We start from the raw sequence: 12,476 nt of genomic DNA on the forward strand, positions 1-12,476 counted from the left end.
AAACCAATATAAGTAAACATAGAAGATAATTTCAGTGGCTCTGAGTTGAGGTGATGAAAAATAGCCAAAGGTGTGAGAAATTAATAATAGTAATATAACACTTAAATCTGACTAGATTTTATGAAAATTAGTATTTTGTTTAAATTTTGAACACTATACATTAGTAGTTGTTTTTTGTTTGTTTCTTTCTTTGTTTTTCGAGATAGGGTTTCTCTGTGTTTTCTTTACTGTCCTGGAACTCCCTTTGTAGACCAGACTGTCCTGGAACTCACAGAGATCCACCTGCCTCTGCCTCCAGTGCTGCCCAACAGTTGCTTCTTTTTTTAAAGATCTATTTATTTTATTTATGTGTATGAGTATTTTGCCTGTATGCGTGTGTGTGTGTGTGTGTGTGTGTGTGTGTGTGTGTGTGTGTGTGTGTGTATGTGTGTGTGTGTGAGACATGTGTGTCTGATGTCTGCAGAAGCCTGAAGAGGGCATCATATCCTCCTGGAACTGGAGTCACAGATGATTGTGAGCCTTCATCTAGATGCTGGGAACTGAGCCCAGTCCTGTAAGAGCAGTGAGTGCTCTTAACCTGAGCCATCTCTCCAGCCTCTAAACACTTCAATTTTAAGACAGAAATCTCATGTAACCCAGACTGGCCTGGAACTCAACTCAACTGAAGAATACCTTGGACTTTTGATCTTCTGATCCGACCTCTGCGATGGTGGGATTACATATGTGTACCACCATACCAAGGTCGTGCAGTGCTGGGGCTTAATGCCATCTTAAAAACTGAACTACATTCCTAGCCCTGCCTTAGACACTATTGGAGGTGCTAGGATTACATCTGCAAAAATCTTTAATAGTAAAACTTTTATCCTAGCATTTAGGCAAGTATTTTTTTGCCTTCAGAAAACCTATATTGATGGAGACACTGTTCCATGCCTGCAATCTCAGCTATTGGAATGACTAAGGATTGTAATTTGAGAATAGTTTAGGTAACATAGCAAGATCTTACTTTAAAAAGAAAAAAGGGAGGGTGTGTGAAAATGATATTTGAAGCTAAATAAAATATTTTTAGGGTGTTTTTTTTTGTTTTGTTTTGTTTATAAGACAGGGTCTCATGTAGTACTGGCTGGCTTGGAACTTGCTATATAGAACAGACTTACTTTGAACTCAGAGACATACCTGTCTCTCTTCTGAGTGCTGGGATTAAAATAACCGTGCTTAAGTTAAATGATTTAAATTATAACAGCAGGGCTACATGATTTATTTGATTTCAACCAAATGAATCTTCATGAAGTAGGGACCAGAAATGCATTCCTTTTGTCTACTCTCAGGGCTAATGTACAATAAATATTCTACTCTACGTTTCTTTTGTGTATTGGGGGATACATTTTTGTATGCATGTATGTATAGGCAAGAAGTTGAGTCAGGTGTCTTCCTCTATCATTCTCCACCTTATTCTGAGACCAAGTCTCACACTGAACCTGGAGCTCACCACAACTCATGCTATGTTGAGCAGTGAGCCCCAGGGTCCTGCTGGTCTCCACCTCCCTTCTTTGAGCTCCCGTCCTGGGATAACAGGCACATGCCCTGTGCCCAGCTTTGATGTGGGCACTGTCCGAGTGCTTGCCCAGCAAGCACCGTTATCCAGGCTCTCGTTGCCTCTTCTTCCCTATTGGTGACTAGCAGCTAAATAATTGGAAAAGTTGACAGCTTATGGTATCTTTCTAAACTGAGGTGTATCTGAGAAACAGTTTGTTTATACTGTATAGCACATAAAGTACCATTTAATGCCAAATTACCTTATATTCTACTTTAGTAAGTTATTATCTATGAATTATATGGATAAGTTTTGTTACAAATAGTATTTTTGTTTGTGTTCAACACTTAGTCTCTGTAAATACCAAGCTTACAAAGTTATGCTGGTGTTTTTAAATATGTAAGTAAAATGTAGTATGTATGTACACACTTGTGTTCATGCTTAATGTGGAAGGAGTAACATGTCACAGCATGCATGTGGATATCATGGGACAATTTATGATGTCAGTTATCGTCTTTTACCTTTACATGGGTTCTGGGAATGAAACTCAGGTTACTAGGCTTTTATAGCAAGTGCCTTTACTGACTAAACCATTTCACTTGCCCCATGCTGATGTTTCTTTGGTAATTTCAGATTTTTGATCATCATACTGAAGAGGATATCCATAAAAATGTCAACAGTGTATTGATAAAAAGCCTGAGCAGGACCCCATCTAGTTGCAGCAGTGATCAGGATTCAATCAAGGCTGATGGAATCTCTCCAGACCTCAGCAGTAAGACTCCCTCTCTTTCCCCCTGCCCGTCCCCAGACAGGATTTACCTGTGAAGCTCTGGCTGTCCTGGATCTCACTATGTAGACCAGGCTGGCCTTGAACTCAGATTGGCCTGCCTCTGCCTCCTGAGTGCTGGGATTAAAGATGTTCGCCAACACCACCTGGCTAGCAGTAAGATCTTTATGAATGCTAAATAATAACAGTTATTTGAGTCTTTGATTAATAAGTGTATTTCAGTTTAGCAAATATTTGAATGTTATATAAACCCTTTCAGGGTTATAGGGTTGATAATTAAGATAATATTTCACTTACATTTGATTTTTAAAAATTTTTTAATGAAATGACAAGTGTTATACTACAGAGGAATAGTTCATTTCCTCTAAAAGCTTCTAATTAGTAGGGAAACATTGAATGGAGCATTAAAACTATATTACAGATACTTTGTCTTACTACATGAATAGCTTCCTAGAAACATTCTAGTAGATAGAAGCATCAGGATCATGAACAGCACATAAATCTGAAAGATAACTGTCTTAATTAGGGTTTCTATTGCTGTGAAGAGACACCATGACCACAGCAACTCTCGTAAGGGAGTGGCTTACAGTTTCAGAGGTTTGGTCCATTAGCCTCATGGGAGGACATGGTGGTATGCAGGCAGACTTGGTACTGGAGAAGGAGCTAAGAGTCCTACCTACGTCTTGGTGGGCAACAGGAAGTGAACTGTCATACTGGGAATGGCTTAAGCATAAATGAGACCTAAAAGCCTGTCTCCACAGTGACACACTTCCTCCAACAAGGCCACACCTCCTAATAGTGCCACTTCCTATGAGCCAAGCATTCAAACACATGAATCTATGGGGGCCATACCTATTCAAACAACCACAATAACTAAAATTAATTTTATATTTTTGTTTTGATTTTGTTTTGGTATAGGGTCTCACTATGTAGCTTTGACTGCCTACAATTGGCTATGTAGACCAGGCTGGTCTTAAACTCACAGAGATCTACCTGCTTCTGCCTATCCTATGTTGGGAATGAAGGTGTGCTCCACTATTCCAAGCCTTACAGTTTAGCTTTGACTTGTTTATTATATAAATTTTGCTTTGATTCTAGCACAATGCAGTAGCCAAATGGAATCACAGTTTCTCGGTGACAGTATCTCTGAAGAGAGTTTGAGGGAGGTATGTTAAAGCATTTCTCACTTTAATCATTTTTACATTTATTTAAAGCGCGCGTGTGTGTGAGTGTATGTATGCCATAGTGCACATGTGAGAGTCTGAGGACAACTTGCAGAAATTTGTCTCTTCATCATGAAATCAGGTTGTCAGGCATGGTGCTGTGTGCCCCTACCTACCGAGCCGTTCCATAGGCCACTGCTTCTCACAGTGGTTTTTGTTTTGTTTTGGAACTTACTATGTAGACCAGGCTGGCCTCAAACTCCCTGAGATCTGTCTGCATCTGCCTCCAAATTGCTGGGATTAAAGGCATGTGCCACTACACCTAGCTTATTTCTCACTTTTTCTTTTTCTTTTTGTTTTGTTTTTCAAGATAGGGTTTCTCTGCTTACCCTTTGCTGTTTTAAAATTAGCTCTGTAGGCTAGGCTGGCCTCTTCACTCACAGAGATCCACCTGAAAGACATGCGCACCACCACTCTGCTATTTCTCACTTTTAATATACTTTTTTTTTTTTTTTAAGAGTTTATTGTTGTTCTTTGAGACAGGATGTCAGGCATTCAAGGCTAGCCTTAAACTCTCTATGTAACCAGTGCTGGCCTCAAACTCCTGCTCTTCCTGCTTCCACCAACCAAGTGCTAGAATTACAGGTGAATGCCTCACTTGGCTTAGTTTTTTGTTTTGTTTTTGAGGTAGCTCCCATTTGACTCAGCTAGCTCAAACTTGATATGTATCTGAAAGTGACCTTAAATTTTTGATGCTCTTGCCTCTGCCTCCAGACTGTTAGGATTACGGATGTGGGCCACATGCTCAATTTTATGTCGTACTGGGAGTCCAGCCCAGAACTTCATGAATGCTAGACAAATGTTCTACTAACTGTGTTACATCCCCAGCCCTAGAATTTTTTTTAATTAAGTATTTCAAATATAGAAAATGCTAGTTTTCTTTCTTTTTTAAAAAAATTATTTGTATTTTATGTGCTTTGTTGTTTGCCTGCATTTATTTCTGTGTGAGGGTGTCAGATCCCCCAGGAGTAGGAGTTACAGATAGTTGTGAGCTGCCATGTGGGTGCTGGGAATTGAACCCTGGTCCTCTGGAAGAGCAGCCAGTGCTCTTAACCACTGAGCCATCTCTCCAGCCCCAAAGCGAGTTTTCTTTAAGGATTCAACATAGTATTTATATGAAGTATTCTCTCAGTCTGTTCTCTCTTGCTATAACTGAATACCACAAGTTGGGTAGTTTATACAGACCAGCTTGTGGTTCTTGAGGCTTTGTAAAGCATAACACTGCCACAAGCACGTATGTGGTGACGTTGTCAGGCTGGAGGAATTCTGCAGGATCTCCAGGTGACGCATGGCAATAGAGCATGCTTTCCAAGTTAAGTCCATTTTCCTCTTATAAAACCACTTATGCAGTCCTAGGGGCCCTAACATTATGACCGCATCCAATTATCTACTACCACATATTATTAACATATGACTTTGGGAATTAATGTGAGTTTTGGAGGGATCATGCACCTAGACTGTAGTAAGTAGAAATATTAATACTAAGAGATAAATTGAGTTTTGAAAAGTACTTTAAATAACCTTACAAATCTTAGACTGGGTATGTTGGACCACATTTTTCATTTTACTAGAGAGACTAAGATCATGAATTCCAGGCCACACCTGGGCTGCATAGCAAAAATTTGAGCTGCAGAGGGATACCTTGTTTAATAATAATAGCAGTAGTAATCTTATATAAAAATCAACTTAAGAAAAGTTTACTAATGTTTGGCTATTTCCATAACTCAGTAGATTAAGCTGTTTAGAAATGAATGGTGTAGTTAGAGTCAAAGTGAGTTTACTTTGAATGTTCATATAAAGTCTTTTTTTTTTTTTTTTTTTTTTAATTTAGAAACTCAAGGATGGACAAATTACAATAAAGGAGTTCTTTATACTTCTTCAGGTCCACATCTTAATACAGAAACCCAGGCAGAGCAATCTTCCAGCCAAAGTAAGTGAAATTTCTTGGCAAAATATGCATCTCAGTTAAAATATATGATACTTAAAAATTAAGTTTCACCAGAGCAAGTATTTGTTAAAAGACAAAACCATGAGCTGGGGATGTAGCTCAGTTGGTAGAGGCCTGCCTACCTACTTGAAGTCCTGGCTGCCAAGTCTAACAACCTGAGTTCATATACCCTGGTGCTGCTCCCTTTCCTCACATTGATGTACTGATTATAATCCCAGCTGTAACTGCTCTAAAAACTCTAGTGATAGTTTTGTAGGTGAGATCGCAAATCAGTATCCAGCTTTGAAGCACTCCCAGTTTGACATCTGTGAGTTTTTTCTCCTTCAGTGGTATAACTAACAACATCTTCGAGTCTTGGTATCTACAGAGCTAAGCTATGCTCAAGAGGAAAAGATACTTGAAAAATCTTAAAATAGAGATCAAAAGAAATGGAATATATGTAGATCATGGGAGATAAGGTTTGTAGCTATGGGCATCTGTCTCGGGACTTGAATGACTGTGAGCCTCTTTACAGTAGAAGTAGGAACCATGTTCTTGGGGGAGCAGAGGTGTTGCTAGCCTTCATAGACAATGTTTGCAGCTCCTTTATATGTTTAAATGTTGTAGGCTCTCAGCTGGCTGCACTGGCAGAGAGGGTGCTTTTATAGACTTCCCTGACCTATGCATGTCTGTGGAGTGGGTAAAGCTAAAGCACTGTAACTCATAAAATATAATTAAGTTGAAGAACTCCTAGGCTTGAAGTATCCAAGTATTAATTATATATAAGTTTGATACTTAACCAAAATAAATTTAAAAAATGGCTTGTACACAGTCCCAAACTGAAGATGCAAAAATTAATGTACCCACTGAGTACAATAATAACTATGCACTATGTTTCACAGTGCACGATCCTTTTATCTAGTGACACTTCTGATATTTTACTAGATACATAATCCTGTGTTTTACTTTTTTTTTTTTTTTTTGGTTTTTTTCGAGACAGGGTTTCTCTGCATAGTTTTGCGCCTTTCCTGGAGCTCACTTGGTAGCCCAGGCTGGCCTCGAACTCACAGAGATCCGCCTGCCTCTGCCTCCCAAGTGCTGGGATTAAAGGCGTGCGCCACCACCGCCCGGCATGTGTTTTACTTTTTAAAAATTTATTCTTATATGTATTGATGTTTTGTCTGCATGTATATCTATAGATCACGTGTGTGCAATGCCCAAGGAGGCCAGAAGAGGGCTTCAGATTCCTTTGTTTTGCACTCATACAGTGGGGGAACCTTACTGCTGTCCCAACAGGCAATTGCAACTCTGCAGCTACCAGCAGTAGATCGGCCACAGCCAGGCAGGAATTCTGTTCTGTTCCCTCAGGCACTGGCTTTGTCCAAATCTCTAACCTTCTATATGACTCAGGATTTAAAGGTTGAGGTGAAATCTGCTAACTCAGATAGAGGCCAAATAGCAAGTAGCTAACCTATCCTTGCTCTGGGGGGTGGGGGTGGGTGGAGTGGGGGATGGGGTGGTCCTGCTCAGCCCCCACTAAAGATCCCTTGATACACTTAGTTCCTCCCTACCACTTCCTGTCAGCTAGTTACTGAATCAGCCTCCTGACCCCAGGTTAATTTTATTTAATCAAACAAATGCAGAAACAAATGTAATACACCTTTACACAGTTAAAATAATATTCCACAACATTTCCCCATTTTTGGTTAAAAATGAAAGGTTTTTAACGTTAAAATAGCAAAACTATGTACAACAAAAACAGTTACCAAGTAAGAATTACAGTTACAGTATTCAGTCCATTTGTATTTATCAAATTCAGAGAAAATATTCCATTATCTATCTTATCTTAGTGATTCCAAAGGTTTATACCTAATTTACTTTCTATCATAACTAAGGAAATCTATAACTCTAACTATTTTGTCTTTAACTCTATCAAAGACCCCAGAAGGATGTAATATCACCTAACAACAGAGACATCTGGCTGCCTAGACAGCCACCCAAAGTTCCTCTGCAATGTTGGGGCATCCATCTTTGTCCTACAGGCCTAGAATATGTGGCAGACTTTTCAGTGAAGCAGGAACTCTGAAGGACGGTCCTGCCATTGGCAGTTTGTCAGTTGCTTTCCTGTGCCCTGGCAGACTCTTCTGTGAAGCAGGAATCTTGAAGGACTGTCCTGCCTTGTTTTGGCAATGTTCAATAGTCTTTTTCCTGTCTCACTTGTCCAGTTTATACAGCACACCATCAGCAATGAAGGCAAAAGCAGTTTCTTGCCCAAATGGATAGCCTTGCCATATTGAAAGCAAACTGTATGGAGTTTCTTCAATGCCCATCATCCTTTTATGAAGTAAATTGGTGCTACCAGGAGCAGATGTGTCTCATTGTCATGAAAAACCTTAGTTTATTAAACATCTTTATATTTCTATATATCTATATCTATATATATATATATGTATATGTATACATACACACACACACACACACACACACACACACACACACACACACTTGTTGAACCTTGAAAACATACCTAATGTGACTACAAGATTATTTATTATAGATTAACTACTAACCTCATTTTTTTTAAGATTCATTTATTTATTATGCATACAGTGTCCTGCCAGCATGTATGCCTACATGCCAGAAGAGGGCACCAGATCTCATTATAGATGGTTGTGAGCTCCCATGTAGGTGCTGGGAATTGAACTCAGGACCTCTGGAAGAGCAGCCAGAGCTCTTAACCTCTGAGCCATCTCTCCAGCCCCTTAGCTTCATTCTTTTTTTTTTTTTTTTTTTTTTTTTTTGGTTTTTCGAGAGACAGGGTTTCTCTGTGTAGTTTTGCGCCTTTCCTGGAACTTGCTTTGTAGACCAGGCTAGCCTCGAACTCACAAAGCTCCGCCTGGCTCTGCCTCCCAAGTGCTGGTACTAAAGGCGTGCACCACTACCACCACCCGACTAACTTCATTTCTTAATTATATATTGTATTTTTAAATGAGCTGCATAAGCACAATACCCTGAACAAGAGTAGAATCAGAAATACAGTGTAACAAAAATAACTCAATTTGCATCAGTGTACCAAAATTTATGTCAATGAAAAATATCTGAGATTAATAGTTGTCTTTTTGTTCTATATTCCTATATTCTTTTAAATGATAACATCCATAACCCACCAAATAACCAAAACCACCCACCCCACCTTTGGGAATGTGCATCATCTTCTCTAGACTACTTCCTCTTGTCTGTGGCTGAAGGCATCTTTAGGAGTACCTGAGAAAATTGAGATAATGGCCACATCCTGGGAAGACCAAATGTAACCTTGTTGATATATATCACCTGTTAAGATTCAGATCTCCCCCAGTCAAACCTGATCCATATTAACCTGGAACAAATTCACAACCTTTTGTGAAACCTGTCAAAACAAAAGTATAACCTCTTTCCCAATGTAACATTTTTTTAGTTAAGGTTCCCCTAAAGTATCTAGATTGGTTCAGTTTATCAGTCCTGTTCACAATCCCATTTCTGTCAGCAGCTGTCGTTTGCTCATCAGCATTGAAAAATTCAAAATTAACACAACATACAGGATCTAGACTCCCTGTGTATTTTCCATCATTATGTGGCTTATCTTTTTTTAAAATTACTTTTCTCTTTAAAGGCTTTAGTTTATTATTTTTAAACTGTTTACTTTTTTCTGACTGTTTATACCTTTTCTCTTTTTCTCCTTAAACCTACACACTTTTTTAAACACACTGTAACCTGTTTAGAGGGGTTTTCTGTCTGGATCTGTCTTTACTTCGTATTTTTTAGCCTCTTTTGATTGCACAACCCTTAAAATGCTAAGTGGTGTGGCGAGGATCTCTGCCAAGGCTTTGCCAGATGGCTTCAGCCGGTTCTAGGGTCTTTTGAGAGCCAAGCCTACAGCTCAGCACAGATTGGAGGCGGGACCAAGAACTGCATTCAACCCTCCTAGCTGTAGGAAGCAGGTGCTCAAGCGATTTTACTTAGCTTGCTGTTTCTATTTAGTGATACTGGCTGAACAGCAGCACCTCTCTTAAAGGAGCTGTGTCCTTTTTCTTTTCTTTCTTTCTTTTCAGCTTTTTCAGGTCCTACATGGTAACTTGAGCCTTAAATTGGTATGCCAAAATGTAGTTGACTTTTCTTTTCTTTTCTTTTCTTTTTAAATTCTTTGGGGGCCAGCCACCCAGCTCCCAAATAAATACACAGAGACTTATTCTTACTTAGGAATGCCTGGCCTTAGCTTGGCTTATTTCTAGCCAGGTTTTCTAACTTAAATTAACCTGTTTCTCTTCTTCTTTGTTTTGCCACTGGGCTTTTTACCTTTCTTTATATGTTTGTCTTCCCTTCTTACTCTGGGTGGCTGGCCCCTCACATCCTTCTCCTTTTCTCGATCTTCCTCTTCTCCTCAGCCTAGATTTCTCCTCCTATTTATTGTGTGTGTCTTCATGCCAGCTCCACCTCTTTCTCTCTTCTGCCTAGCTATTGGCTGTTCGGCTCTTCATTAGACCAATCAGATTTGTTGTTGTTTTTTTGTTTTTTGTTTTTTTTCAAGACAGGGTTTCTCTGTGTAGTTTTGGTGCCTGTTCTGGATCTCACTCTGTAGACGATGCTGGCCTCGAATTCACAGAGATCTGCCTGGCTCTGCCTCCTGAGTGCTGGGATTAAAGACATGTTGCCACCACCACCTGGCCCAATCAGGTGTTTTAGGCAGGCAAAGTAACACAGCTTTACAGAATTAAACTTAAAAGAATGTAACACATCTTTTTTTTTTTTTTTTTTTGGGGGGGGGGGTTCGAGACAGGGTTTCTCTGTGTAGCTTTGCGCCTTTCCTGGGACTCACTTGGTAGTCCAGGCTGGCCTCGAACTCATAGAGATCCGCCTGCCTCTGCCTCCGGAGTGCTGGGATTAAAGGCGTGCGCCACCACCGCCCGGCCAAATGTAACACATCTTATACTAATATTCTACAACAAGATCCCCTGGGACTAGAGTTGCAGACAGTTGTGAGCTGCTATGTGGGCAGCTGGGAATTGAATCTGGGTCCTCTGTAAGAGCAACACATGCTCTAGCTTAACTGATGAGCAAACAAAAAACAGATCAGCTTTGTATTGGATAGAGACGCCATGTAGTATTTTCATAACTTTCTTTTCTTTTACAAAGAGCCTTTATTTCATTTAGTAGGAAATAATGATTAGAAAATACAGTCTAGATTTTACTGTTGCCATTTCTGTTTGAACCATTGCATATAGTTTTGATTTTTATATATTTAAAAATAGTCTTTAACAACTAAAGGATTGCAGGCCTGTGGTGGCACATACCTTTTATCCCAGCACTCAGGAGGCAGAGACAGGCAGATCTCTAAGTTCGAGGCCAGCCTGGTCTACAGAGCTAGTTCCAGGACAGCCAGGGTACACAAAGAAACCTGTCTTGAAAAACGAAAAAAACAAAAAGTGGAGAATTGTAGCCAGGCACCTTTAACACCACCCCCCCCACCCCCAACCCCCCCACCCCCCCAACCCCCCCACCCCCCCAACCCTCCCACCCCACCCCTCCCGCACTGAGAGGCAGAAGCAGGGCAAATCTCTGTGAGTTTAAGCTCAACTAGGGCTTCACAGTCAAACTGTGTCTCAAACAAGAACCTGATCATTGAGCCAGTGAGATGGCAAATTGGGTAAAGGTCCTGACCCTAGGCTGACTGCCTAAGTTTGATTCTGCAGGACCGACATGGAAGGAGAGAACTGACTTTCACATTCATGCTGTGGCATGCATGCTACACACATAATAGATAAATGTAATTTAAAATTTAAAAAAAAACATTGGAATTATGCTAGATGTAATGGTGCACACCTGTAATCACAGCTCATGATAGGTACAACCAGGAGAACTAGAAGTTCAAGGTTATCCTTGACTGCATGTATATTTCAAGGCCCAAGGGCTCCACATGAGACCTTGTCTCAAAAATAAAAAGCTGTGGTTCCCAAGGAGATAGAGCAGTGGTTAAAAGCAGTCTGCTGTTGCAGAGGACCCAGGTTTGAGTCCCAGTACCTACATGGCAGTTCACAACGGTGTAACTCACTCCCAGGGGATTTGACACCCTATTTTGGCCAACTAGGGCCCCAGGCATGATTGATGCACATGCATACTTACAAACAAAATATATACATACAGGTCCTTGGGATTGAACAGAGTCCTCATGCTTTCATAGTAAGCACTCTTCCACATATTAATCGATAAGTAAGTCCACAGTTTAACTTATTCTGTGCTGTGCTGCGTATAAATCATGGATGGAGTGTTATTTGGTGTTTTCATAAGCAGTGACATAAAAATCTGATTTAGATTTTTACAAAACAGGATTAAATACATTCATTTGTCTTTAAACTAGAGCTCTAAAACATAACTGTTTTTTCCTGGATGGGTGTGTGGATAGGTTGGTTGGTTGATAGAAGGTCTTGCCCTAATTTGAGCTAGCCTAGAATTTACTATGTAGCAGATGACTTTAAACTCACAAAGACAAGACTCTTTTGCCTCAGTCTTTTAAGTGCTGGGATTGCAGGCATGAACCCCTCCCTTGATTTTTTTTCCCCTCCTTTCTATTTTAAATAAAGTGGTTCCTGGTAAGCTTAATTTTTTTTTTTTAAACTTTCTCTTTTATTTGTTCTTTGTATCTTTCCATCATGCATCTCCACCCCATCCATTTCCCCGCCCCTTCATATCTGCCCTCTGTCCTTGTAATATCCTCCCCCCAAATAAAATAAAATAAAATAAAAATTAAGAGAAAAAGAAAATCTGTCTCGGCCGGGCGGTGGTAGCGCAGGCCTTTAATCCCAGCACTCGGGAGGCAGAGGCAGGCGGATCTCTGTGAGTTCGAGGCCAGCCTGGTCTCCAAAGCGGGTTCCAGGAAAGGTGCAAAGCAACACAGAGAAACCTTGTCTCAAAAAACCAAAAAAAAAAAAAAGAAAGAAAGAAAGAAAATCTGTCTCATCATGGAAGCTGTAGTTT

The 12,476-nt window shown here is 40.1% G+C and overlaps 1 protein-coding gene across 2 annotated transcripts in view; it reads left to right on the plus strand.

Moving 5' to 3' along the window:
* Positions 1 to 12,476, plus strand: part of Knl1 (kinetochore scaffold 1) — a 73,620-nt gene that overhangs the window by 33,854 nt on the left and 27,290 nt on the right. For both annotated transcript variants that reach the window (XR_013050671.1, XM_042275961.2), the window contains exons 11-13: positions 2,165 to 2,303; positions 3,417 to 3,484; positions 5,373 to 5,471. Coding sequence is in view for 1 of the 2 variants with exons in the window: in XM_042275961.2 (XP_042131895.2) it covers positions 2,165 to 2,303; positions 3,417 to 3,484; positions 5,373 to 5,471 (306 nt within the window). In the remaining variant the exon portion in view is untranslated. The remainder of the gene's footprint in view (positions 1 to 2,164; positions 2,304 to 3,416; positions 3,485 to 5,372; positions 5,472 to 12,476) is intronic.

Source organism: Peromyscus maniculatus, chromosome 4, assembly GCF_049852395.1.
Source record: "Peromyscus maniculatus bairdii isolate BWxNUB_F1_BW_parent chromosome 4, HU_Pman_BW_mat_3.1, whole genome shotgun sequence".
In the NCBI taxonomy this organism is placed as follows: domain Eukaryota; kingdom Metazoa; phylum Chordata; class Mammalia; order Rodentia; family Cricetidae; genus Peromyscus; species Peromyscus maniculatus.